General features: G+C 34.8%; 4 protein-coding genes and 1 long non-coding RNA gene across 11 annotated transcripts; 3 read left to right on the top strand and 2 right to left on the bottom strand.

Moving 5' to 3' along the window:
* Window position 1: 1 nt before the first annotated feature.
* Window positions 2-1,335, top strand: LOC105285004 (ERI1 exoribonuclease 3). Of its 2 annotated transcripts, none has more exons than XM_011348919.3 (2): window positions 2-122; window positions 575-1,335. In XM_011348919.3, the coding sequence occupies exons 1-2, from the start codon at window positions 35-37 to the stop codon at window positions 1,297-1,299; spliced, it is 813 nt and encodes a 270-aa protein (XP_011347221.1). In that variant the 5' UTR covers window positions 2-34; the 3' UTR covers window positions 1,300-1,335. The 2 variants fall into 2 exon arrangements, with proteins under 2 accessions (XP_011347221.1, XP_011347223.1); XM_011348921.2 differs by lacking the exon at window positions 2-122 and adding an exon at window positions 129-487.
* LOC105285003 lies at window positions 1,318-7,851 on the bottom strand. 5 transcript variants are annotated; one of them, XM_011348914.3, is made up of 20 exons: window positions 7,366-7,851; window positions 7,060-7,169; window positions 6,863-6,988; window positions 6,596-6,750; window positions 6,208-6,527; window positions 5,932-6,107; window positions 5,350-5,859; window positions 4,978-5,166; window positions 4,687-4,898; window positions 4,341-4,604; window positions 4,127-4,250; window positions 3,667-4,036; window positions 3,435-3,599; window positions 3,138-3,351; window positions 2,897-3,067; window positions 2,623-2,809; window positions 2,352-2,550; window positions 2,118-2,256; window positions 1,863-2,044; window positions 1,318-1,745 (listed from the first exon to the last, which is right to left on the bottom strand). In XM_011348914.3, the coding sequence occupies exons 1-20, from the start codon at window positions 7,461-7,463 to the stop codon at window positions 1,409-1,411; spliced, it is 4,248 nt and encodes a 1,415-aa protein (XP_011347216.1). In that variant the 5' UTR covers window positions 7,464-7,851; the 3' UTR covers window positions 1,318-1,408. The 5 variants fall into 5 exon arrangements, with proteins under 5 accessions (XP_011347216.1, XP_011347218.1, XP_011347219.1 ...); XM_011348916.3 differs by having other exon boundaries at window positions 5,350-5,853; XM_011348917.3 differs by having other exon boundaries at window positions 5,350-5,841.
* A 366-nt stretch (window positions 7,852-8,217) lies between these two features.
* On the top strand, window positions 8,218-10,320 carry LOC105285002. Its single transcript, XM_026972858.1, has 6 exons — window positions 8,218-8,355; window positions 8,441-8,570; window positions 8,963-9,235; window positions 9,314-9,500; window positions 9,583-9,749; window positions 9,820-10,320. The coding sequence occupies exons 1-6, from the start codon at window positions 8,314-8,316 to the stop codon at window positions 10,026-10,028; spliced, it is 1,008 nt and encodes a 335-aa protein (XP_026828659.1). The 5' UTR covers window positions 8,218-8,313; the 3' UTR covers window positions 10,029-10,320.
* Window positions 10,321-10,716: 396 nt separating this feature from the next.
* Window positions 10,717-11,893, bottom strand: LOC105285005. Its single transcript, XR_894977.3, has 2 exons — window positions 11,094-11,893; window positions 10,717-11,033 (listed from the first exon to the last, which is right to left on the bottom strand). It is a non-coding gene; the product is annotated as an uncharacterized LOC105285005 (long non-coding RNA).
* An 8,285-nt stretch (window positions 11,894-20,178) lies between these two features.
* On the top strand, window positions 20,179-22,889 carry LOC105287278 (tRNA (uracil-5-)-methyltransferase homolog A). Of its 2 annotated transcripts, XM_011352829.3 has the most exons (9): window positions 20,179-20,317; window positions 20,454-20,882; window positions 20,963-21,121; window positions 21,183-21,375; window positions 21,452-21,579; window positions 21,659-21,909; window positions 21,975-22,212; window positions 22,305-22,497; window positions 22,586-22,889. In XM_011352829.3, exons 2-9 carry the CDS (start codon window positions 20,565-20,567, stop codon window positions 22,864-22,866), a joined length of 1,761 nt encoding a protein of 586 aa, XP_011351131.2. In that variant the 5' UTR covers window positions 20,179-20,317; window positions 20,454-20,564; the 3' UTR covers window positions 22,867-22,889. The 2 variants fall into 2 exon arrangements, with proteins under 2 accessions (XP_011351131.2, XP_011351132.2); XM_011352830.3 differs by lacking the exon at window positions 20,179-20,317 and having other exon boundaries at window positions 20,699-20,865.
* Window positions 22,890-22,965: the final 76 nt, after the last annotated feature.

The following is a 22,965-nucleotide window of genomic DNA, read 5'->3' as shown; positions in this document are numbered from 1 at the left end:
TCTTCTTTCAATACCAGTGAACAACAAAGATAGAATGATACTCTGTGTCGCACTGTGTCGTTGTTGGAAAGCTCCCAGAGTTAACTCCGCTGCTCAGAGTAGAGTTTTGGAACGCAGCCCTGGTATGAATACCGGCTTTTAATAAAAGATATCTAAAGGACGTGTTTGCGATGTCTTTTGGATTTTTATGCTATCTGGGTAGCTTCACAGCTGCGCGCCGCGCATGCGCGAAAAAAAGCGGCCCGAATAGTAACACTGGTGTCGACACAAGTCATGGAAAGCACCCCGTGTATACTGTGGTTTCACCTTGTATATTTCCACTATGATCATGTTGATACAAATGCTTATCAAATTCTAATGTATTGCAAATAAACGCTGTACACTTCACACCGAATTTACTCTTGTGTTTGGTAAACTCGTTTACAGTCGATCAATCGATTAAACAAGTAATGAGATTGCTAAAAGAGTGACTAGGATTTCTCGACTTGTACGGCCACATAACCTCATCTAAATATTTATTTTGTTATTCATTTTAAAATCGCGCAGGAATCACCCATTCATTGTATCATTCAAGGAACAAGTATGGCTCATCGAGTTCTCAGTCGATATCCCAGAACGATGGTACATCGTTCGCAGAAAGTGGTGCAAAGGTTCGAGTACCTGCTCGTGATGGACTTTGAGGCTACGTGCGACAAAAACGCAGTGCTCAAACCGCAGGAGATCATAGAACTACCGTGCGCAGCGGTGTCCACATACGACTGGGAGTTGAAGGACACGTTTCACACATATGTCAGACCGAGGATTCACCCCGTGCTCACACCGTTTTGTACGGATTTGACGGGGATCATGCAGGAGACTGTGGACAATCAGCCTTGTTTCGCAGATGTATTCACGGCGTTCCGGAAGTGGCTGACGAAGGGAGGATACTTTGACAGGCCTGACAAGAGCTCGTTCGTGACATGCGGCAGTTGGGACCTGAAGATCATGCTACCAGCCCAGTGTGATTTAGATGGCATCACGTTATCGGATGAATTCAAACAGTGGATAGACTTGAAGCATACATTCTGCGAATCTACCGACTATTTCCCACGGAGCTTGAAAGATATGCTCGCACGATTGAACCTTCCACTGCAAGGACGTCTACACTCGGGCATCGACGATGTGAAGAATATGGTTTCCATAATACAAGCTTTGAGAAATACGTATAATACACAATTTAAAATTACTTCATCGTTAATGACTTCCACATTAAATTTGGGCACCAAGCAGGCCAGGGAACATGAAAGAAAGAACACGTGAGAATTAATTAAAAAATTGTTTTGCATTAAGTAAAAATAGCGGTTTTGTAAAATTTATCACTTACAGTAACTATAAATAAATATTTCAATCATATTGTAAATACATCTGATCACTGTCGCTTTACAATAACATTAATCAGTACATCCTGTTTACTGTTCTCCGTATAAATCTCAAGTACAGCCTGGGTGTTACGTTCTATTCTCTGCGAGCATTTTACTTTTAAAGGAAAACCTCTTCTGCTCGGCAGCATTCCTTCCGCGGGAACGACACTAAAATAACTCGAGTTCGACAGGTTGGTTTGAAATGGCTGGGCTGCTTTGAAAGAACCGAGAACAGTCACAGTTGCCTCATTTCGGATTGGAGGATTGAGAACGACAGTGGATGGAGTCACGGTGAATTGTTCCTCTCCTAATTCAGAATACTGAGCTTCGCATTCTACCGTCATCCTACATGATGAAAACATTTTAAAAGCAAATTCCAACCAAGTTTCATCAGAAATCATGGAGAGAAGTAAAATAATGTTAAAGAAATTAATAGATATAAGTGAATAGGAAGGAACTTACGAAGAAGTGAAAAAACTTGCTCCAGCTGCTTCATCTATGTGAGTAGTGTCACTTATAAGGGAGTAATACATCTGTGATTCGTCAGTGTCATAATGAACAGGCAAAGTATCATCCGCGCACGCTTCTACTGTGAGCGTTATTTCGTACTGGTGAACCCCGGTGCACAGATCACTCAAGTTTTGCTGGTTAAAAATTGTAATAAATATACAATATAATTTTATAAGTATGAAATAATTGTGTAAAATAAATACGTACAATGGTATCACGAATTGATGTTAAACCAGGAATTATTTGCTCTCCAGGAAAAGCTTTGCATATGGGATGCACAATATTCTTGAATGCTTCATTCTCGTTTTCGGTCGATCCACCTGTCTCTTCTATCTTATTGTACAATCTGTAAAAAGAGCGTGCTTTTTGCAACAAAATTTAATGGTAATAAATGTCAATTTGAACAATCTGAATCTGAATAATGTGTGACAAATCTTTCACCTGCGTATTCGCAAGCGGGTCGATTCATCTCCGTAAGTGACGTTTATCGTCGCGACATGTGAGACTTCCGAACGCTGTAATATCGCAAAGTCTTCTTTCTTGGGATAGAATTCTATCGCCACTCGCCGATTCTCTCTGGGATTGAGTATCAGTTCTTTTTGACTTATGTGCCAACTGGAGTCCATTGTCGGAGATATAACTAAAATACAAATATATTCATCTCTACAATTGAGACGCATATGTAATAATAAAAAATTAGATTTAGCCAAACCTTTTGGTACAACTTTGATCTTGGCAAATGAACTCAAGTCGCCGACATTTTGCAACGTGATGTTTGCGGTCAAAGCCGTAGTCTCGGAGGATAAAGTACCAAGCGACAACCACATCTTTCCACCCGCGTCTTTAAATGTGTCCGAGACTTTTACTTTGCCACAGCCGCCGTATCCGTACAAAGGTATCTGTCAATTTCAGTTGTGAATATTCTATTTTCCTCTTCAAGTTTGCTAGAAGATACGATAAAACATTTTAGTAAAAAACACGCGTACCTTTTTGTGTTGCTGAGAATCGCTGCTGTCCTTCGTGTAATGTTTGATGGTAATTTTTCCAACTGCTGGACCTATATGATATGGGCTAAACACAACTGCGAGCGTTTTGATCTCTTGACGTTGCATCGCCAACACCATGCTTGTAGTAACAGTTTGTCTGTCGCCGAGAAACTGTAGATTAAATATTTATGTTAATAAACTCGAGACGCATAAGTTTGTTTCTTCCAAGCAATGCGATTACCTTAAAGCTCTTTTTCGCATCCCACATATCTATCTGAATCTTGATCTTGTTATTGCTTGTATTGCGAATTGTGAATTCTTTAATTTCACTCTTTCCCGTTTTCACGCTATTCCATACTAGAGCAGCGTGCGTTGCTCTGATTGGAATTGTGTTTCCCGCAACGGCTACGCTAGACACCATGCTGATTGGTGAATTCCGATCCAAAGGTCCAGACCTACGTAAAAATTCAAATCAGTTACGGATTACTGCGTAACTGTGAAACGATCGCAAATTAAATGCACGAAAATGCAAACCTACCTACTAGAAGTTACACTCTGTGGCGACGTTGCAGGGCTCAAAGATATTATATTATTAGGTGTATAGCAACGTAAATAATTTTCCTTCTCAGATTCCCATTTTTGTTCGGCACATATGATGTAATGGTAAACGTTGTTACCAGCAACCAATTTAATCCTTGCGTTTCTGCAGAGATAATGACAGCATAAGTAGACAAAAGACGTATCTCTGATACTGACAGATTGACCGTTACCTTTCATTATCTACAGCTTTCGCATCCGAACACTGTGACTTATATACAATTAGAAATGAACCGTTCTCTCCAGCTTGCAGAAATATATTATCTGGCTTTACGGAGAAATCTTGTGCCGCGTCTGAATAGCCCTCGATTGGCACGATAGTAGCGGATACATGCGTCGTCACGTTTCCCGAATTAACGATATTCAACACTTTGGCTTGTTGCCTTGGCACAACTATAGGTATCTCCGTGTCGATTACCTGAATTTTACAAGTACCTGTTTGTGCATAAAGAGGCACGTCTTTCTTGAATAGTACAGTATCATCGTCACATTGAACGTGTACAATCAATTTGCCCTTCCAATACTGTGGCTGTCTCTGTGTCTCTGTTCAAAATGCAAAACTTTCATGTAATTTTTCTATAATAAAAAGTTACATATAAAAGCGTATATTTCTTGAGAAAGGTAGATATTTACCCATTGATGTAAGTTGTAATTTATCACACTTTACATTAACAGTACATTTTTCATAAGGCTTAAGTACTAGTTGTGTCAGTTCGTCTTGAGATCCACTTTCAATACTGAATATTTTTGGTCCATCCTATGATAATGAAAAGTATTAATCAGTTTTCAATTATGTACATATTGTATGTTCTAATTTGACTTGAGTATATTCATAAAAAGATCTTACATGTAATATAAAAAGTTTGACAGGTACAGCAATACTGTTCTTGTTATGAAATGTTATAGGCAGCGTTTTTGTTGAATTTTCTCCGATATACTGAAAATCCAATTCTTCTTTGTGAGAGTCGCACATGATTTCGAGTTCGAGTTGCTCTGGATTGACGAAGATCATGTGCTTCATGAACCACTTTGACTTCGCTACCATATCGGATAAAATTATGTATAACTCTACGAAGATTGGTTTGCACATTTTGATGATTTTTACTTCGATCTAGAAAATATACAAAGTTGAAAGATGTTTAATAATATCAGATAATATAAAAATCTTACTTTCCAGATATTCATAAATGTACCTTCGTAGATTGTGCTCCGTTAGGCTTTATTAAAACTGCATCTTGCTGCATATTTAATTCAATGCTTTGTCTATCTCCTAATACTTCCACCAGTTTTAAGGAATATGTGATCCATCTGTCTCCGTTGTTTACAAGTTCAATGTTAGCGTCACACGTCATGCCAACGATGCAATTGCATGATTGTTCAGTATTCTTACCGATAACGACATTATCTGAAAAATTGGAACAATGTAAATCACATATTTTCCAGAAGAGAGTGATAAATGACTGAACGAATTATACTGATGTTACGATTTAAATCAGACTGCATTTCTGCATTTGTGTTCACTGAGAGTGTTAGGTCTATAGTGTTATCAGAAATATTCTTTCTTATCGTCTCTTCTCTCTTTATATTTAAGAAAGTATAGCTATCCTCGCTGTTACTTCTGCTCTGTTTAGATGGTATATAAGATAAATCTGTTACTCTGTTATTGCGTATTCCTATTTGTTAAAAAGATGTATCGTGTCAGGCTTCTTTACATATACAGACAAGGTGTAATGCTTGTGGATATATTAGATGAATGTATCGAAATTAAAATATCGTAATATACATACAAATAAAGTTAAAAAAAACGCTTTAAAAGTAGATTAAATAAATACGTGGACAAATAAAATTCAATTTACCTGCATCTTGATTAAACGAAGTCATATTCCTATCACTTATCTCCTCTTTTGATACTTTTTCTTTGCATACATTCATAAACGATTCAGTCTCCTTGATATCTCTATTTGAATGAAACGATGATAGTGCTGAATATTCTTGTTTCAAATCAGCAATTTCATTTTTAGTTTCACCCCTAATTCTACTATCCAATGATAATTTTGTCGCAAGATCTGAAGTAATATTGTCATGAAATTTATTGTAGTTTCCACTGGACGTCGCAAACATGGATTTTCTGTCAGAATTTAGGGTGTAAGTGTCTTTCCTTGCGTTGTCCTGTACTTGCGTTGTCACTGGTGGCTGTTTTTTCTTTTTCTGTGCCATTAGAAGCTCGTCGACCAATCGCCGTGGCGTCTCGCTGTTAGCGTCTTGTAAGGTATTGACAATGGTGCTTAAACTTATAACGCTATTTTGATCTATGTCCCTCGTTGGAACAGGCGTGTACTCTTTTGATTCTGTTGATGGTACTGTTGCTAAAATATTTTCTTTTATTCTTATTTTCTTGCGAAGAAATTAAGTACATGTTAATTTTAAATTGTGCTTACCATCGGCCACGATGGTCGACTCGACCAATGGTTGTAAGGGAGCAGTCTTTATGGGTGTTTCCATAGGAAATCCGAGATCTGGCCTCATCTTTTCAACATTCTCCAACAAATTACCGACATTGCCGGATTTACGTGCGAAATAGTTGCCAACAGATACTTTCCGTCCAGCACAGGACCTAAACAAATTTATTTACATTTATGTTACTCACATTATAATTTACACGTTAGTTCATTGTATACTCTTTAAATTAAATAATAGAGATTTGGGGAACGTACTCTACTGACAAGTCCAGCTGTCCGATGATACCAGAAAAAGAACTGAGATCTAATTTTTGTTTTTCCGTAGTCATAACTGGCATAAAAAATGTGCGATCTTGTTGCCAACGAACTTCGTCGGCCGATAATTGTTCAGCCATTTTTGAATTCGATAAAAACTCTTCGTCATTGAGCTGTGCCATTATCTTGTTGTTTTGTTGTGCCATTACCTCGGTTGCACTGAAGTTCATACCATTGGAAGATTTGTTCAAGGGCGAATGTATTGTCGTACTGCTTATGCCGGATGAACGTGCCGTTATCTCATTAGGCTCAAAAGTGAGCTGGAATATGCTTTTAAGAAATTTTACTCTGAAAATAGTAATCCTAAATAAGAGATCATGCTACTTACACTGGCCATGCTGGCTTTGCTCATTAAGCGATTAATGTTGTACTCTTCATCCTTATCCAGTCCAGATACACAAGTTTGACTCGGCAAAGTAAAATTGGAAGCTAACAAATTCTCAGTTACATTTTGTACATTGGTATTGTTTTCTTTATTCATCTCTGAAATAATATTGTCTATAATTATCATGATAATAATAAAGTTCTTAAGTTCTTTATAGCTACTGTTGTTTTCCATCTTCCATCTACTTGCAATTTTCATTGCACACATTACCTATAGGGGAAGTATTCTTTAAATCGCTGCATTTCCATAAAAGTTTTCTAGCATACTCGAGATTTGCATCCGTATTGGGGTAATTTGATTTTTGTTCGTCCTCCGTTGTACTAATACTTGTGAGAACTATCATCAATATTACATGTTACTAAGACCTATTAAACTTGCTGACAGGAAGAATTCAAATACACACATACCTGACATGGTGTCAAGAAGCCCTAACGAGGAATCTACTTCTCTGCACGTCAACTCATTCTCAAATGACAAGTCCTTGTTGGAGTCTTTATTGCTAAATTTACTCTCTAATCTAAAGTGAAACATCCTTTATTATTAAACTTAAAGTACACTCATATTTGAACTGACATTTGACATTTGAATGATTCTCTCCTTGTAAACAGCAAAGGATAAAGAATCATGCGAACGTCAATTTTTATTTCGACTAACATTTAGAGAAATCAGCCTCAAATGCTTTGTAAGGTTCACAAAAAGGCTTGAAAACGTACGTGCTTTTTCTCCGTACAGTCGATGTCGCTTGCGGTAGCGGTGTGTTTAAAATCGTATCATTCAGTACATTGACCGCGGTCTTGATTGGTGTAAACATCGTGCGATCCTTTGTTCTTTGTTGGAGCACAACGAGTAGCAAGAAAACAAGATACGAAAATGATTTGCCAGATTTTCACTGCTTTCCCGCGTGTATCGAGCTTTCGTGACCCGGTCGCATAGAACCGTTTTTAGGATTGGACGATGACAGTTGATCGATTTTGCGATTTAAATTTGAAAAGTCTCACAGGTCACCGACGATTGGACGCTGACTCAAGTGACTCAAGCGTCGCGACTTCTTCTTCTTAGTGTTTAATGGCACCCGATCCCTTTCAGGTTCGATACGGCCAATTGCAAAAATGAGTGAAATACGAAATACGAAATAAAAAGTTGAAAAAAAGAAAACTCGGAACAACCGTTGTGCACCTGACGACTGTCCCCTTCGGAATCCTCAAGCGTCGCGCTCGCGACGTAGTTTATCGTATTTGGCAAAACCATGACATAAGAAGTGAGAGAAGTGTCGAGTGGTTTGTTGGTGGAAAAGAGTATCATCTAATAAAAAGGACGAGGCGATTTCAGTACTTGAAAATAAAAACTTAAAAACTTTTTGTTTAAGTCATCTTTAAGATACATATTACTTTATAATAAAACTTTTATCATTTATGCGACCGAGTTATATTACATGAAAATTGAACATGGCTGACCTAACATTGAGTCGTACTCACGAAGTAAGGCTGAAATCACATGGTACGGAATAGAGCGTGCGGAATAGAGAGTGCGTAATAGAACAGCCAATCAGCACTATTCCACATGTTTCTGTACTTTTTGAGTCGTCGTCGAGCACGTCGTGAGTTTGCACCGTTAACTTTTAAACTTAAACCGAAAAGTTTGTTATTATTAAAATAATAGACATGAATAGTGTTGTGAATAATATGAGTGAAACACAATCTTGTGTAAGTAAATAAAAAATGTTCAGTATTTTTCAAAAAATGCAAATTTTTGTAAATTTAATAACATTTGTTGTATGCTATGTTACAGTATTATCAGTGCATGCACTGTAATTTCAAGTTACCGAAAAAGAATTTTAATGTGGTACAACATTCATGTTTTGCTAATTTGAATGATTCAGAAGCTGTTTATCTTGTTGAAACAAACCGTCTATGTAGAGGTTAGTTTACATTATTTACTTGTATACATTATTGAAGATCTATCAGACTTTTTAAATATTATTATAAATATAATAATAATGATTTAATTTTATCTCATTTTACACAATTTCGTACATACAGAAATGTTTACATAAATGTGAGCATATAAGTTAAAACAATGACATACAGCTTGCATAAAATAATTTACTATATTATATACATATATAATGTAGTATTACAAAAAATATATGCAGTTGAATTACTTTATGCAAGCTCTATGTCATTTTTTAATTTAATAAAGTTAATTAATTTTATTAATTAATTTTATTAATTAATTTTATTAATTAATTTTTACTGCAATCAATATAAAATGATTAGATTTGTTATATCATAAATATAATTATAACTATAGGAACTATAGGAACTACAGGGACAGCAACTAATATTGAACAGGTACAAAACAATGTCAATGGACATGGCACAGAAGATCAGGAACAATCTTCCTCAGTTTCTGATAAAAAAAAAAGCCGTAACAAGGAAGACAAACAGTGGGTTGACTATGATGAATTGCTAATAAATGCTGTGATGAATAGACCTTGTCTATGGAACCATACTATTCCAGTGAAACGAAGGGGTCCTTTAGTTATCAAAGAAGCTTGGATTGAAATTGCCAGTGAATTAAATGGTAATAACCTTAATATCTTTTTTAAATAAAATATGTTCTGCTAAATATTGTATATTATTATTGTTTATTATTTTATAGGCAAATTTGAAATAGAAGTGATCAAAAAGCGCTGGAGAAACCTTCGTGATAGTTATAAAAAGGCCAGGAATAAAGTCACTGCGTATACACCAAGTGGTTCAACAGCTCCATCAACTGATCAAAATAAAGATGGGTTTCGTTATTATGAACAGATGGAATTTTTAAATGATACAATGATTACAAGGCCGTAAATATAAATTCTAAATCTATCAATTCTTGAAAATATTTATAAAATAAACAAGGATAATTTTGAAATAAATATTTTTTAGCTGTCATAGTAACATTTCAAGAGATACATCAGATTTAGTTTCAACCATCGGTTTAGATGCAACTAGCAATGTAGATAGTGAGATGGTGAGCGAAGAAATGAATGATGGTACCTCGGGCATATTCACCAGTGTATCTGAAGACAACAATTTTATAGAGCATACCAAAAGTAAATATTTATTATTTAACATTTACATAAAATAAAAATAGTTTTTATAAATTATAATATTATGTTTTAGAGCAAAGACGACAGTCTGCTGATACTGAATTTAAAAATGATATTTTACACATCTTATCAGAAACAAATAAACCTTCAGACGGCATCGATGGATTTTTACTTCACATAGAAGAGATTTTAAGGAAGCTTCCATATAAAAATAGAAGATTGCTTCAACATAAAATTATGAATGACGTATTAGAAGCAGAACAAGAAGCTGGACTTTTATAATGTCACAGAAGTCTCGTTTTTATTTAAAGTACTCACCATATTTGTTTCATTCAAAATAATTATAAAATTATTTATATTATGTATTAATTTATGTATTAAGAGACAGGTTTTTTTACATTATTCTAAGTAAATCAAAGTATTGAGAACAAAATGTACTTACTTAATACTTATTTATATACTAATACTTTATTTATATACTAATACTTAATACTAATTTATATTTATTAATGTAATAAATGAAAACATTAAATTGGTAATAAGTCACGACAAACGATCACGGAAAACATTAAAGTCAATATAGTTTAAAATTCATTATTTGCAGCTTTCTTCCACTGCCACTGCACAGTACCTTCCGTACAAAAATATTCAGCAAATCTTTCTCGATACGTACTAGGCAAATTGCGAGAACTTACATCTTCTATTATCTCATTATCAATATTTGGTATGTCAAGTGATGTCAGCTGATTGTCACTTTCATTATAAAATAAATACCTCCTTTCTTGAGAGCGTTTTTGCAGTTCGTTACTAATAATATAGTTATGCAAACAAACTGTTGCCAAAACCATTTTTGTAGCTTTGGAGACATATGTGTTAATTGGCCTTCGAAAAATTCACCACTTTGCAACAAAAATTCCAAAGGCACTTTCTATTATACTTGTCTTGCTCTGCTGTGTCAATAGTTGTATACTTTTTTTTTTTCAAATCCAAGTCACTTTTTCTTGAGTATGGTCGCATTAAATATGCAGTCAATGGGTATGCTTCATCCCCAACAAAAACATATGGCAATACACTTTGGCCGATTGTAGAAGGTGCAGGTACATTTAAAGAATCAGCTTCTAATCTAGCTTTTATGGAACTAGCAGCAAACACACCAGCATCACTACGACGACCTTCTGATCCAACATCAATTAATATGAATCGGTAGTGTGCATCTGCAATTTCAGTCAAATTAAAGCTGTGGAATTTTTTGTAATTGTAGTACACTAACCCACTATGAAGAGGAGCCTGAAATATTAATTTAGAATTAATATTTTTCACTAATAAATAAAACATTCAAATAATTACCTCTATAGCAATGTATTTGCCATCAATAGCACCAAGGCAATGTGGAAAATTCCAAATTGACTCGAAATCTGTAGCAACTTTGATCCATGCGTCTTATTACTTGGAATTGGCAAAACAATAGCTTTTAATTTCTCCCAAATTACATAACAAGTTTCATGAATAATCATTGAAACAGTATTTGGAGAAACTCAAAATGCATATCTCATGCTGTCTCCACTAGCCAAATACCTCAAGCAAATTTGTAGCCTTGTATGAGATGCAATTGGTTCTCGAATATTTACTTTTTTTTCAAGATGAGGGCCCACCAACAAAAACAGTTCTTTAAATATCGTTGAATCCATTCTTAAGTAATTGAAATGTAGAGGTTTATCTGTTATCTTTAACATAGGAATCAAATTTTCACTGTCACCTTGACGAAACCGTTGTTCCACAGTAAAAATTAGCCTCACCCAGACATTTTCTTTTCGATTTCTGTTTTGAGAGACTCATGTATACTGCTAATAGTTTTATTAATGTTTGTCTTATTTTTTCTTTACGATGATGCAGCATCGGATTTCTGAGATATATTTTCATTAAATACTTCATCGCTTCACTCACTATAAACATCTTATCCATTATTTTGTTGAAGGTTTGTAATTCAAAATACAAAATGAAACAGATGCTCCGTCGACATTCGTTAGCAGACATACACAAATACGCATTCCACATCATGCACGATTTCAGTAGCTATTCCGCATTACGCATTACGCTTGCTTTGGTGTGCTCTGTTCACATGGTGCGTCATAGAAGGTTTATTAACGTATCCAATAATTTAGAAAATAAATTTTTATTTTGGAAGATTGCTCATCTTTATGACATTGTGTCTCAAATTGTATAAAAGGTTATTTTCGTTACAATACTTTATGCATTCAATCAATTTTTTCAATTTTTCAATTTTTAATTTTAGATTTCAAATATTTTTCAGTCTTTCATGTCATTTTTACGTACCATGTGAACAGAACACACCAAAGCAAGCGTAATGCGGAATAACGCTGATTGGCTGTTTTATGACGCACTATTCCGCACGCTCTATTTCGTACCATGTGATTTCAGCCTTTCACTCTTGTATCTTTCTCACTCCAACGGAACGAGGTTACCCAGGTAGGATTTTGGAACGCACCCCTGGTTAGATCTCCTTACAATTACTTCGTGGTCGTACTATTACCTTTTCGATTGAAAACAGTAGAGACTTAAGGGTGCCGTCACATGACACGTATTTTCTGCGTAACGCGTAACCGCGTAACCAATCAAATCTTTGCCTGCAGAAGCTGATATCCAAATGAAACAATGTGATTGGTTACGCGGTTACGCGTTACGCAGAAAATACGTGCCATGTGACGGCACCCTTATAGTGGAAGTTTTAGGAACTGAAAAAGTATATCAGTTACACTGTTTATTTTCAAGTAGTACGGCTCAATAGTGGAATAAAAAAGCTTGTAGTTTAAAATAATATTTTTAGTTTTTTATTAATATAGCTTAAGTAATTTTATGCGAGTTAGCAACAGATTTTACTAATACTGAAAAAGAAAAATAAGAAATTAGAAGAGACGTACTACATTTCTGAGAACGATGGCAAAAGAATCAAATGGAGTAAAATATATCCTAACCTGAGGAGGAAAGAGGAAGAAAGTGTAAACTAATTTGAGCATTCTTTCGCAGTATTTCCCTCTCACTCGAGTGATACTTATATGTGTACCGTTTTTTATTGTATTATACTTTCAATAGGCTGGCATAGGCTACTATTTATAATCCATTATATTATATTATGGTCGTTTTAAATATGATATTAAGATATTTATTAGCCATAATGAAATAGTTATATTAGTATCTAAAAGATATACTTAAGATTATCTCGTTATAAGAATGAATTATGAATACTGTATTATGAAATCATATCTAGCTTATCTAGAGTAAATATAATTTATTTAAAATATCGATTTTTTACTAATTTCGGCGCATAATTATTATACATACAAGTCCAGTAAATTTCTAAAATGTTGAACATTTAAAAGTTATTGTATTATTAATGTGATATTGTTACGTTATACTGTGGGTATAATACAATATAACTTTTATTGATTTATTTATATTAGTTAGAACATATTATTAAATATTTACTATGGCCGGTATTCATAGTCGGATCTTATATTTAAGACCGTCTTAAGTGTATCTTCAGATACTCCGTAGCCAATGAAATGACCGCCGTATAGTTAGCAGACAAATATGATAAATCTTTTTTTTATTGCAATCGTTTGGGAATCGTTTGGGAAAGTTTAGGAAACCACTTTTAGAGTTTGGGAAATAATAGTTTTTTAATAATTAATGAAAATTAGTTGAGCGTATAGTTAGCAGACATAATTCCAAATAATTTTCTTTTTCGCTTCCTTCAACGCCAAATCATTTGGGAAATACGCCTATAATGTTTTCAGAGTTTGGGAAATAATGATTTCCCCTCAAAATCGAGTTGAAAGTCATCACCCAGCGTGCAGTATAATCTAGGGACTTTTTGACTATAGGCTATATAATGGAAAAACGTTTATAATCTTTGATATTTCTCATTGTTTTCCATTTCAATAATTTGGGAATCGTTTGGGAAAGTTTAGGAAACCACTTTTAGAGTTTGGGAAGTAATGGTTGTTTAATAATTAATGAAAATTAGTTGAGCGTATAGTTAGCAGACATCATTCCAAATAATGTTCTTTTTCGCTTCTTTCAACGCCAAATCATTTGGGTAATACGCCTGTAATGTTTTTAGAGTTTGGGAAATAATAATTGCATCTCAAAATAAAGTTTCATATCATCAACCAGGGCATCTATCACGTAACTTTTCCCCTAGGATGGAAAATGAAAAATGAAAATTTCTTCATCTCAGCAGCAAATCATAACGTAAAAGTTCACGCGAAATTTTCATTTTCCATCCTAGGGGAAAAGTTACGTGATAGATGTCCAGACGTGAAGCCAAAAATCTAGGGATTTTTTGAGCATAGCCTATATAATGGAAAATGTTTATAATCTTCGATATATCTCATTGTTTTCTAATGTTTTCTATTGCAATCATTTGGGAATCGTTTGGGCAAGTTTAGGAAGGAACTTTCACAGTTCGGGAAGCAATAATTTTTATAATTAAGGGGATCCTGGAGTGACTAGTGAAACAGTGTTGCCATTGCACTCATACACATACAAAAATTACAGTTGAAATGCTTTTTATAAAAATCGTACTAATTGTACTTGCAATGCAAATTAGTACGATTCCAAATACATGTTTTCAATTCATGTGAAGCAAGGTTCCACGTAAAGCAAGGTTCTATATTGTAACTTCCACGCAGTACTTTTGGTCATCTGAAAATTTTGTTATTTTTTTTATGTGGAAGAGTACTAGGTGACGGGCGAAGCCCGTCTCCTCGTGCTCTTCCACCCAAGCATATACTTTCCCAGTATAAAAAATTAATAATATTAAAGTAAGACAGTTTATATGTATTCTGTATTCCGTAAAGAAGAATACACCTTTCTTTTTTATTATGCTTCCAAAGTCACTTCGAAAAGCTTCATTATATTCCTTTATTTTATCCCGAGTGGTGGCCGCCGCAATTTTTGTGTGTACAAATTGCGAAATTTTTATAAAAAGCATTTCAACTGTAATTTTTGTATGTGTATGAGTGCAATGGCAACACTGTTTCACTAGTCACTCCAGGATCCCCTTAATTATAAAAATTATTGCTTCCCGAACTGTGAAAGTTCCTTCCTAAACTTGCCCAAACGATTCCCAAATGATTGCAATAGAAAACATTAGAAAACAATGAGATATATCGAAGATTATAAACATTTTCCATTATATAGGCTATGCTCAAAAAATCCCTAGATTTTTGGCTTCACGTCTGGACATCTATCACGTAACTTTTCCCCTAGGATGGAAAATGAAAATTTCGCGTGAACTTTTACGTTATGATTTGCTGCTGAGATGAAGAAATTTTCATTTTTCATTTTCCATCCTAGGGGAAAAGTTACGTGATAGATGCCCTGGTTGATGATATGAAACTTTATTTTGAGATGCAATTATTATTTCCCAAACTCTAAAAACATTACAGGCGTATTACCCAAATGATTTGGCGTTGAAAGAAGCGAAAAAGAACATTATTTGGAATGATGTCTGCTAACTATACGCTCAACTAATTTTCATTAATTATTAAACAACCATTACTTCCCAAACTCTAAAAGTGGTTTCCTAAACTTTCCCAAACGATTCCCAAATTATTGAAATGGAAAACAATGAGAAATATCAAAGATTATAAACGTTTTTCCATTATATAGCCTATAGTCAAAAAGTCCCTAGATTATACTGCACGCTGGGTGATGACTTTCAACTCGATTTTGAGGGGAAATCATTATTTCCCAAACTCTGAAAACATTATAGGCGTATTTCCCAAATGATTTGGCGTTGAAGGAAGCGAAAAAGAAAATTATTTGGAATTATGTCTGCTAACTATACGCTCAACTAATTTTCATTAATTATTAAAAAACTATTATTTCCCAAACTCTAAAAGTGGTTTCCTAAACTTTCCCAAACGATTCCCAAACGATTGCAATAAAAAAAAGATTTATCATATTTGTCTGCTAACTATACGGCGGTCATTTCATTGGCTACGGAGTATCTGAAGATACACTTAAGACGGTCTTAAATATAAGATCCGACTATGAATACCGGCCTATGAATACTGGCCTATGCATGCAAAAATGTCATAATTTCTTTATTTGCTCACAAGTGGCGCGATGAATCTCAATAGGGATCCTCAAGTGAGGGATGGGACATCGAGCGGCAGGATGCGGATTGGTCGTCCGCCATTAATGGGATATTTCCGCTTTGAATATATTCAAATATGTCAATTTATACATATATGTCAATTTATGTTTTTGCAAGGGTAGAATTATCATTATATTAAGAGTTGATTGAGTAGTGTGTATTAAGTGTTTTACATTAAGTGTATTATTTTAAAAATAATACACCGACTTAGGACTTAGGACTTTACCGATAAATGTTTTACTTGAGTTATTATAAAAAATACCAGGTGTTATAGACATTTCATCTAATACTACAATGCAGTCTTTATCGGTATCCTTTTCAAAGTGAGATATTTTTATTCTTAGAAAATCAAAAACTTCGTGAATAAGCCCTGATTCAAGTTTTTAATATTCTTGTTAATGTACGGACTGAAGGCAATGGGTATCCTCATGGACGTAGGAATATATGGACGGAGCGCAAGATGCACTTTTGGGCGAGGGGTATGAAGTTTGGGAGGTGAAGGGAAATCCTATAGCGGCCATCTTAGTTGTTCAAGTTATAGCATATACAGTGCTGGCAAAAAGTTCCGGAACGGTTAAAAATCTTGGAAAATAATGATTTAGTGGAAAAATGTTTCAAACACAAAGTATAGGGCTTTAAAAAATCTATTAAATGATGATATATAAATATATTTGACCTTGGTATGACCTTGGAAAGCCCAGTCATGGTCAACATAAAAATCTTAAATGGACCCCTATTTTTTATTACATATCCTTGTAGCTTAGCTCGAGAGCTTTTCGAAACGCTATAATAAATTTTTTTCTTTTACGTACTTTTTGACTTGTAAGGCTTGAAGGTTACACAATACCGCCGGCATTAGAATTACCCAAGGTGTACCGCGTGGAGGTTGCACGGTCGGATTTACACCTATTTTGTGTGTATATGTGTGTGTGTGTGTGTGTGTGTGTGTGTGTGTGTGTGTGTGTGTGTGTGCGTGTAAGTATGATAAATAACGAGCCTCCTACAAAACGTCAAAAAATGTTAGATGAATACTTAACAGAAGAAGTGGAAAATCTTGATTCCATAAGAACGCCAAACATACATGATGATGCAGAAAACGGTAAGTTAATACGTTTTAATAGTTGAACTTTCAAAACAGAATACTGTTTTGTGATAGTGAAATAAATAATAATGTTATTAACTATTATATTTGCAAAGAATGATAATTCTTGACGTACAATGTATAGATATGTGTGAAGCAGTTGGAACAGAAAGTACTATTAGTACTGCTCTCTTTACTCAAGGTACTTTATTAATATTTAATAAAGATTTTATAATATTAAAAGAAAAATTAATCTTGCTTAATTAATAGAAAAACAAAAAATTCCATTTATTTTGTTCTGTTACATTGCAAATGATACAGATTTTCAGCACAGCAGTTGTAGTACACCACGTAGCTCTAAATTTAGTGAGAAGGAAATTACTGTTTCTCCAAGACTATCGGAAAATACGCCACGGAAACAATTCTTGAGGACTACGCTAAAAAATACAAGACTACAATAGGGAAAGAAAATAAAAGTTCTGCAACAAAAACAACGAAAGACTATGAAGCGCGTTGCGCGGTTAAAAGATATATTGACATCATTAAAGGATAACAATCTTCTTCACAGGGAACAGTTAGACATGTTAAAATCCTTAGGTAATTTTAATCAACAATTATTAAAGCATCAAGTCAACAAGCTTAATAACATTCCAATACCTAGAAAGTATACAGCGGAATTAAGGGCATTTGCTTTAACTTTACATTTTTATTCACCACGAGCGTATGCATTCGTCCGGAAAAAATTTAATACTTGTTTGCCCCATCCGAAAACAATTTGCAAATGGTACAAATCAGTTAATGGTGAACCTGGTTTTAATGAAGAAGCATTACAATCTATCAAGAAACGTGCTGAACTAGTCAATTATCCCCTTTTCGGCGCTCTTATTTTCGATGAAATGGCTATTAGACAGCACGTAGAATATGATGGTGAAAAGTATAGTGGATACATTGATTTAGGACCTGATATTAATTGCGATTATGGTACAATAGCAAAAGAAGCACTAATGTTTCTTGTAAATTGCATTAATGCGTCATGGAAAATTCCCATTGGATATTTCTTAATTGCCGGTGTTAATGCAGAACAAAAATCTAATTTGGTTCAATAAGCATTAATAGCACTGGATGAACATAAAATAAATATAGTATCTGTAACTTTTGACGGAGCTCCGGCTAATTTAAGTATGTGTACACTTCTAGGATGTAATTTAAAAACTAAATCTTTGCAGACGTATTTCTGCTATCCAACAACAAATGAAAAAGTAATGGTATTTCTGGACCCGTGTCATTCTCTGAAACTACTACGTAATTATCTTGGAGAGCACAAATCAATAATTGATGATACAATGATATCATCCGATGGGAATATTTCTCACAGCTTCATGACATACAAGTTAAGGAAGGTTTGCACTCGGGTAATAAATTAAGAGTACAACATATACAATATAACAAACAAAAAATGAAAGTAAAACTCGCGGTACAAGTCTTCAGTGCTTCCGTAGCTGATGCATTAGATATTTGTAAAAGTGATTTACAGTTTCCTGCATTTGCAGAATCAGCTGCAACGATAAGATTCATACGAATAATAAATGATCTCTTTGATACTTTAAATTCGATGAGCATGAAACAAATGGGATTCAAAAAACCGTTGCACAAACACAATAGCTCTATCGTTTTGGAAAGATTAAGAGAAGGCTACACTTATCTTTCACAATTGTGAAATACAAAGAATAATCAATTGTTGATGTACTCTAAAAGTAAAGCAGTACTCGGTTTCATGATATGTATAAAAAGCTTAACAATACTTTACGACGATATAGTTATTAAACGAGACTTGCTCCAATATATACCATGTTATAAAATCAGTCAGGATCATATCGAATTGTTATTCAGCTCTATACGATCTCATGGAGATTGTAATAATAATCCGACAGCTCGGCAATTTAAAGCTGCTTATAAGAAAATTCTTATTCATACCGATATCGCAGAGACAGCAACGGGTAATTACATTCCACTAGAAACAGTTTCAATATTACATGTTTCTGCAAATTCAGAAGCTATAATAAATCGATCAACTCCAAAATCGCGTGTACTCGATGATAGCTATCATGAAGATAAAGACAAAGATGAAGACTTGTTTCCTTTGCCCGATATAGTAACGCTTTCCGAATTTGCAACGCGAGTTATAGCTTATATTGCAGGTTTTGTTGTCCGACATTTAGAAAAAGTTTTGCATTGTGAAACTTGTATTGACGCTCTTACTGGCAAAGAAACGCATATCGAGTGTTCTTTGATTAATATGAAAAATCGAGGAGGCTTAACATTGCCTTCACATGATGTAATTGTAGTTTGTAAGAAAGTGGAAATGGTACTTCGTTTGGCTTTACGCGAAAGCGGCGACAAATATTTATTACGAAAATTCACAGAAACGTATCTTGTAAATCAAGTTTTACAACATTTTATTGGAAATGAACATATATTTTTAAACTTAAGAGAACATTCTCACGATCAAACTGCCTTGAATAATCATAGTTTTCATCTTATGAGAGCGATTGCATTTAAATATATTAAAATTCGATTATATTTTATAGATTGTAATACGCCTCATAATAACATAATAAGTTTGAGACAGTCATTTAACAAAATAGTTTTATTTAAGGGACAGTAAAAAATATCTATTTTACAAAAAACTGTTATGTATAAATTATACTGTTACATGTATAAGAGTTTATAAAATTTATTTTTTGTTAATGTTGCATTTTCATATGCAAAGGTTTATAAACCCTTCTTTTTAATGTAATTATAATATACTTATAATTCTGTTAGAATATTCTAAAATAAATAAAATTGCTTAATTATTGGTTCGACATTGTAATTTGTGTTTTGTATACTTTATTTTAACAATACTACTACATTAGTTTAATAATATTATATCACATTTAGTTTAATATTGTATATATTGGACTATAAAAGAATTAATATTCTTTCGAAAGCGTTACAACGAAAGGTCGCAATAGCCTTTCAGTCCCCTCACCCCTCTTGCTTCACCCCCGCGGCATAGGCTCCGTCCATATATTCCTACGTCCATGGGTATCCTTGATTTAATATGGCGCGTATGTCATCACTTCCGCTATCCCATTAATGGCGGCTTTGTCCCATCCCTCACTTGAGGATCCCTATGTCTCAAGTTATCTATGGATCAAATACAAATGTGAACGTCTAGTCACTATATTATTTCTGGTTACACGATATATTAATAGCTGGACCGTGGTTAGGACGGGGGTTGGAGTACTTGGTGCATGTGACATGGTAAATCTTCAATTTCACTGTTTTTTATCTTTATTGTAATTGTTTAATTAATTATCCACTTGTCAACTATATTTAATCAATTAAGTAATTGAGGATAATACATTCTTACATTTTATCCATACCATTTATATTACAGTTAAACTGTAAAATAGACAAGTCTGAAAGTACGATTTATTCCAAGATTTTAGACAAAAGAAATAAAATTTTGACATAAAAAGTGAGAATGTAATTGGAAAAATCTGATATAATGGCTAACACAAATATTGAGGAGACATTAACAACCGATATTGTGAAGAACGAGAAAAATCCGTACGCATATCTCGAGAGAGATGACTTCACATCTGAGAAATACAAGATCGAAGTACGCGGGTTACCAAAATATTACGGAATAGGCGAATTCAAGAAGCTGCTAAATGAGAAGCTGGAATTGCAGTCGTGCAAAGTGAAACCACCCAGGAAGGGCAGCAGTTGGTTATACGTATGTTTCAGAAGCGAGGAATGTCGTCAGCGAGCGATAAGTACCATAAATGGAATTTTATGGAAAAACAGTAAGCTCACTGCACAGGTATTTTCTATTATTATATTATATTATAGGATTTCCTGTAAAATTATTCTTTTCTTCTAATTATCATCTTTCTCTTGGAGGTGGCTAAACCAGCACCAGATCCTTTTGTAAAAAGAAAATTAGAAGAGCAGTCCACCAGTAAACGTTTTAAGAGCGATGCCGAGGATTCAAATTGCTCCGCCATGGATAGAATTAAATTTATTACAACTCCTTTGTGGAATGTACCTTATGCAGATCAAGTAAGAAACTTTAATACGTTTATTCTGTTGGATAGCATTGCGAGCTGTCATATATTTTCAGCTAGAACTCAAGCAGAAGGAAATGAGATCAATTCTGATGAAAATTGGCCAGCAAATGCTCAAGGAAAGCAAAGCGCTGGCAGACTGGTTGAATTCGCAGAAGAAATTGCACAATGGTTTGCCGTGTGAACTACAGAACATACTTTCAGCTGACGTTACCCAGGCGTATAGAAATAAATGCAAATTTACAATTGGTAATGATTGTTCTTCTTTAGATATGGATGTTGAACTTGATTGAACTCTTTATTAATGCTCTCTTCCCTCACGCAGGTAAAGACAGCGAGCAGGAGAAAGTTATAATTGGCTTTAGATTATCAAGTTACGCCTCAGGTTCTACGGCAGTTGGACCTATCGACGATCTTTGCCACATCCCTGAAAACATGAAAGTTGCTGTAAAGGTGAATTTTGATTCACCGATTTCTTCACAAGTTGGAAGTCATCGAGTTGAACTCTGAAATGTGACATGTTATATTTCAGGTACTAGAAACATTTATACGTGAATCCAACTTGGAGCCTTTCGACCCAGTCGATCATAGCGGATACTGGAGACAAGTCACCGTGCGAACCACTCGTGCTAAACACTTGATGCTGATAGTAGGAATGCATCCTCAAAATCTGACTAGCGACGAATTGGAGAAGATCAAATCAGAACTGCGGACATACTTGGAAACGGGGAAGGGCGCCGAAGCGCAAGTCACTTCGTTGTATTTTCAGACAATAGAGAAAAAGTGAGTGCACCATGTGAAGAAATACGAGTGACAGATGTTTACTTGGGCGATATTTAAACTTGCAGAAGTATAGGTGATGATGAAAGCGGCAACAAGTTGTATCATATCAGCGGAACGGAATACATAGAGGAAACGTTACTTGGAATGAAGTTTCGGATTTCGCCACAAGCGTTCTTTCAGGTTAACACTCTGGGAGCAGAGGTTCTCTACGAAGCAGCGATCGATCTTGCCGAACTCACGACAGATACAGCGCTGCTCGACGTGTGTTGCGGTACTGGTACCATTGGCCTTTGCTTTTCAAAGGTATGCTCGATTGTTACTGATTGTTGGAAAGTCAGACGTATCGCACATCGTGCTTATAATGTTGTTATTGTTAACAATGTTCGTTATTGCAGCATTGCGGTGAGGTGTTAGGAATCGAAGTTATCCCCGATGCTATAAAGGATGCAAAAGAGAATGCTATCAAGAACGGTATCACCAACTGTGACTTCTTCGTTGGCAAGGCGGAGGACATTCTGTGGCCCGTAATTCGAAGAACAACAAAATCGAATATTACTGCTATCGTGGATCCGCCACGAGCTGGTTTACGTGAGTTATCATCACAAATAAGAATTATATACGGTACCGGTATCACGTACAAATGTCGGCTTACCTATCCATCGCTTACCTTTTCCAGATCAAAAGGCTTTATTGACACTGCGTAATGCAAAAAACCTGAGCAAATTGGTGTACATATCGTGTGATCCCCGTGCCGCCATGAGAAATCTGATTGATTTCGCACGACCTAGTTCGAAGCAATATTTCGGTGAACCTTTGGTACCGGTAAAGGCCATTCCAGTGGATATGTTTCCCCACACGAAGCATTGTGAATTGATACTGTGCCTTGAAAGGCTATCGACAGCGGTGAAATTAAATAAATGTACTGTCTCACAGAACGTGCTACCAGATAAAGAATAAAGAACACTCAAATGTTTTATCAATGTTTGTTTCTCTTATTTTTCAATTGTACGTCCGCTTCTATATCGATTATTGCATATTTAGAGTTTTCTTAGAGAG

The sequence above is a fragment of the Ooceraea biroi genome, chromosome 10 (assembly GCF_003672135.1).
Source record: "Ooceraea biroi isolate clonal line C1 chromosome 10, Obir_v5.4, whole genome shotgun sequence".
NCBI classification, from domain to species: Eukaryota; Metazoa; Arthropoda; class Insecta; order Hymenoptera; family Formicidae; genus Ooceraea; species Ooceraea biroi.
This window is presented reverse-complemented; position numbering and strand designations above follow the sequence as displayed.

Excerpts from the sequence above, each read along its gene's own strand:
- LOC105285004 (XM_011348919.3), top strand. The coding sequence starts at position 35 with ATGATACTCTGTGTCGCACTGTGTCGTTGTTGGAAAGCTCCCAGAGTT. Across the intron at positions 123-574 it reads AGTTTTGGAACGCAGCCCTG|GAACAAGTATGGCTCATCGA; the intron begins GTATGAATACCG and ends GTATCATTCAAG.
- LOC105285002 (XM_026972858.1), top strand. The coding sequence starts at position 8,314 with ATGAATAGTGTTGTGAATAATATGAGTGAAACACAATCTTGT. Across the intron at positions 8,356-8,440 it reads TGAGTGAAACACAATCTTGT|TATTATCAGTGCATGCACTG; the intron begins GTAAGTAAATAA and ends GCTATGTTACAG. Across the intron at positions 9,501-9,582 it reads GATACAATGATTACAAGGCC|CTGTCATAGTAACATTTCAA; the intron begins GTAAATATAAAT and ends AATATTTTTTAG.
- LOC105285003 (XM_011348914.3), bottom strand. The coding sequence starts at position 7,463 with ATGTTTACACCAATCAAGACCGCGGTCAATGTACTGAATGATACGATT. Across the intron at positions 5,860-5,931 it reads GTCGACCATCGTGGCCGATG|CAACAGTACCATCAACAGAA; the intron begins GTAAGCACAATT and ends AAAATATTTTAG. Across the intron at positions 2,810-2,896 it reads ATTCTCAGCAACACAAAAAG|ATACCTTTGTACGGATACGG; the intron begins GTACGCGTGTTT and ends TGAAATTGACAG.
- LOC105287278 (XM_011352829.3), top strand. The coding sequence starts at position 20,565 with ATGGCTAACACAAATATTGAGGAGACATTAACAACCGATATTGTGAAG. Across the intron at positions 21,910-21,974 it reads TTTCAGACAATAGAGAAAAA|AAGTATAGGTGATGATGAAA; the intron begins GTGAGTGCACCA and ends TTAAACTTGCAG. Across the intron at positions 22,498-22,585 it reads TCCGCCACGAGCTGGTTTAC|ATCAAAAGGCTTTATTGACA; the intron begins GTGAGTTATCAT and ends TACCTTTTCCAG.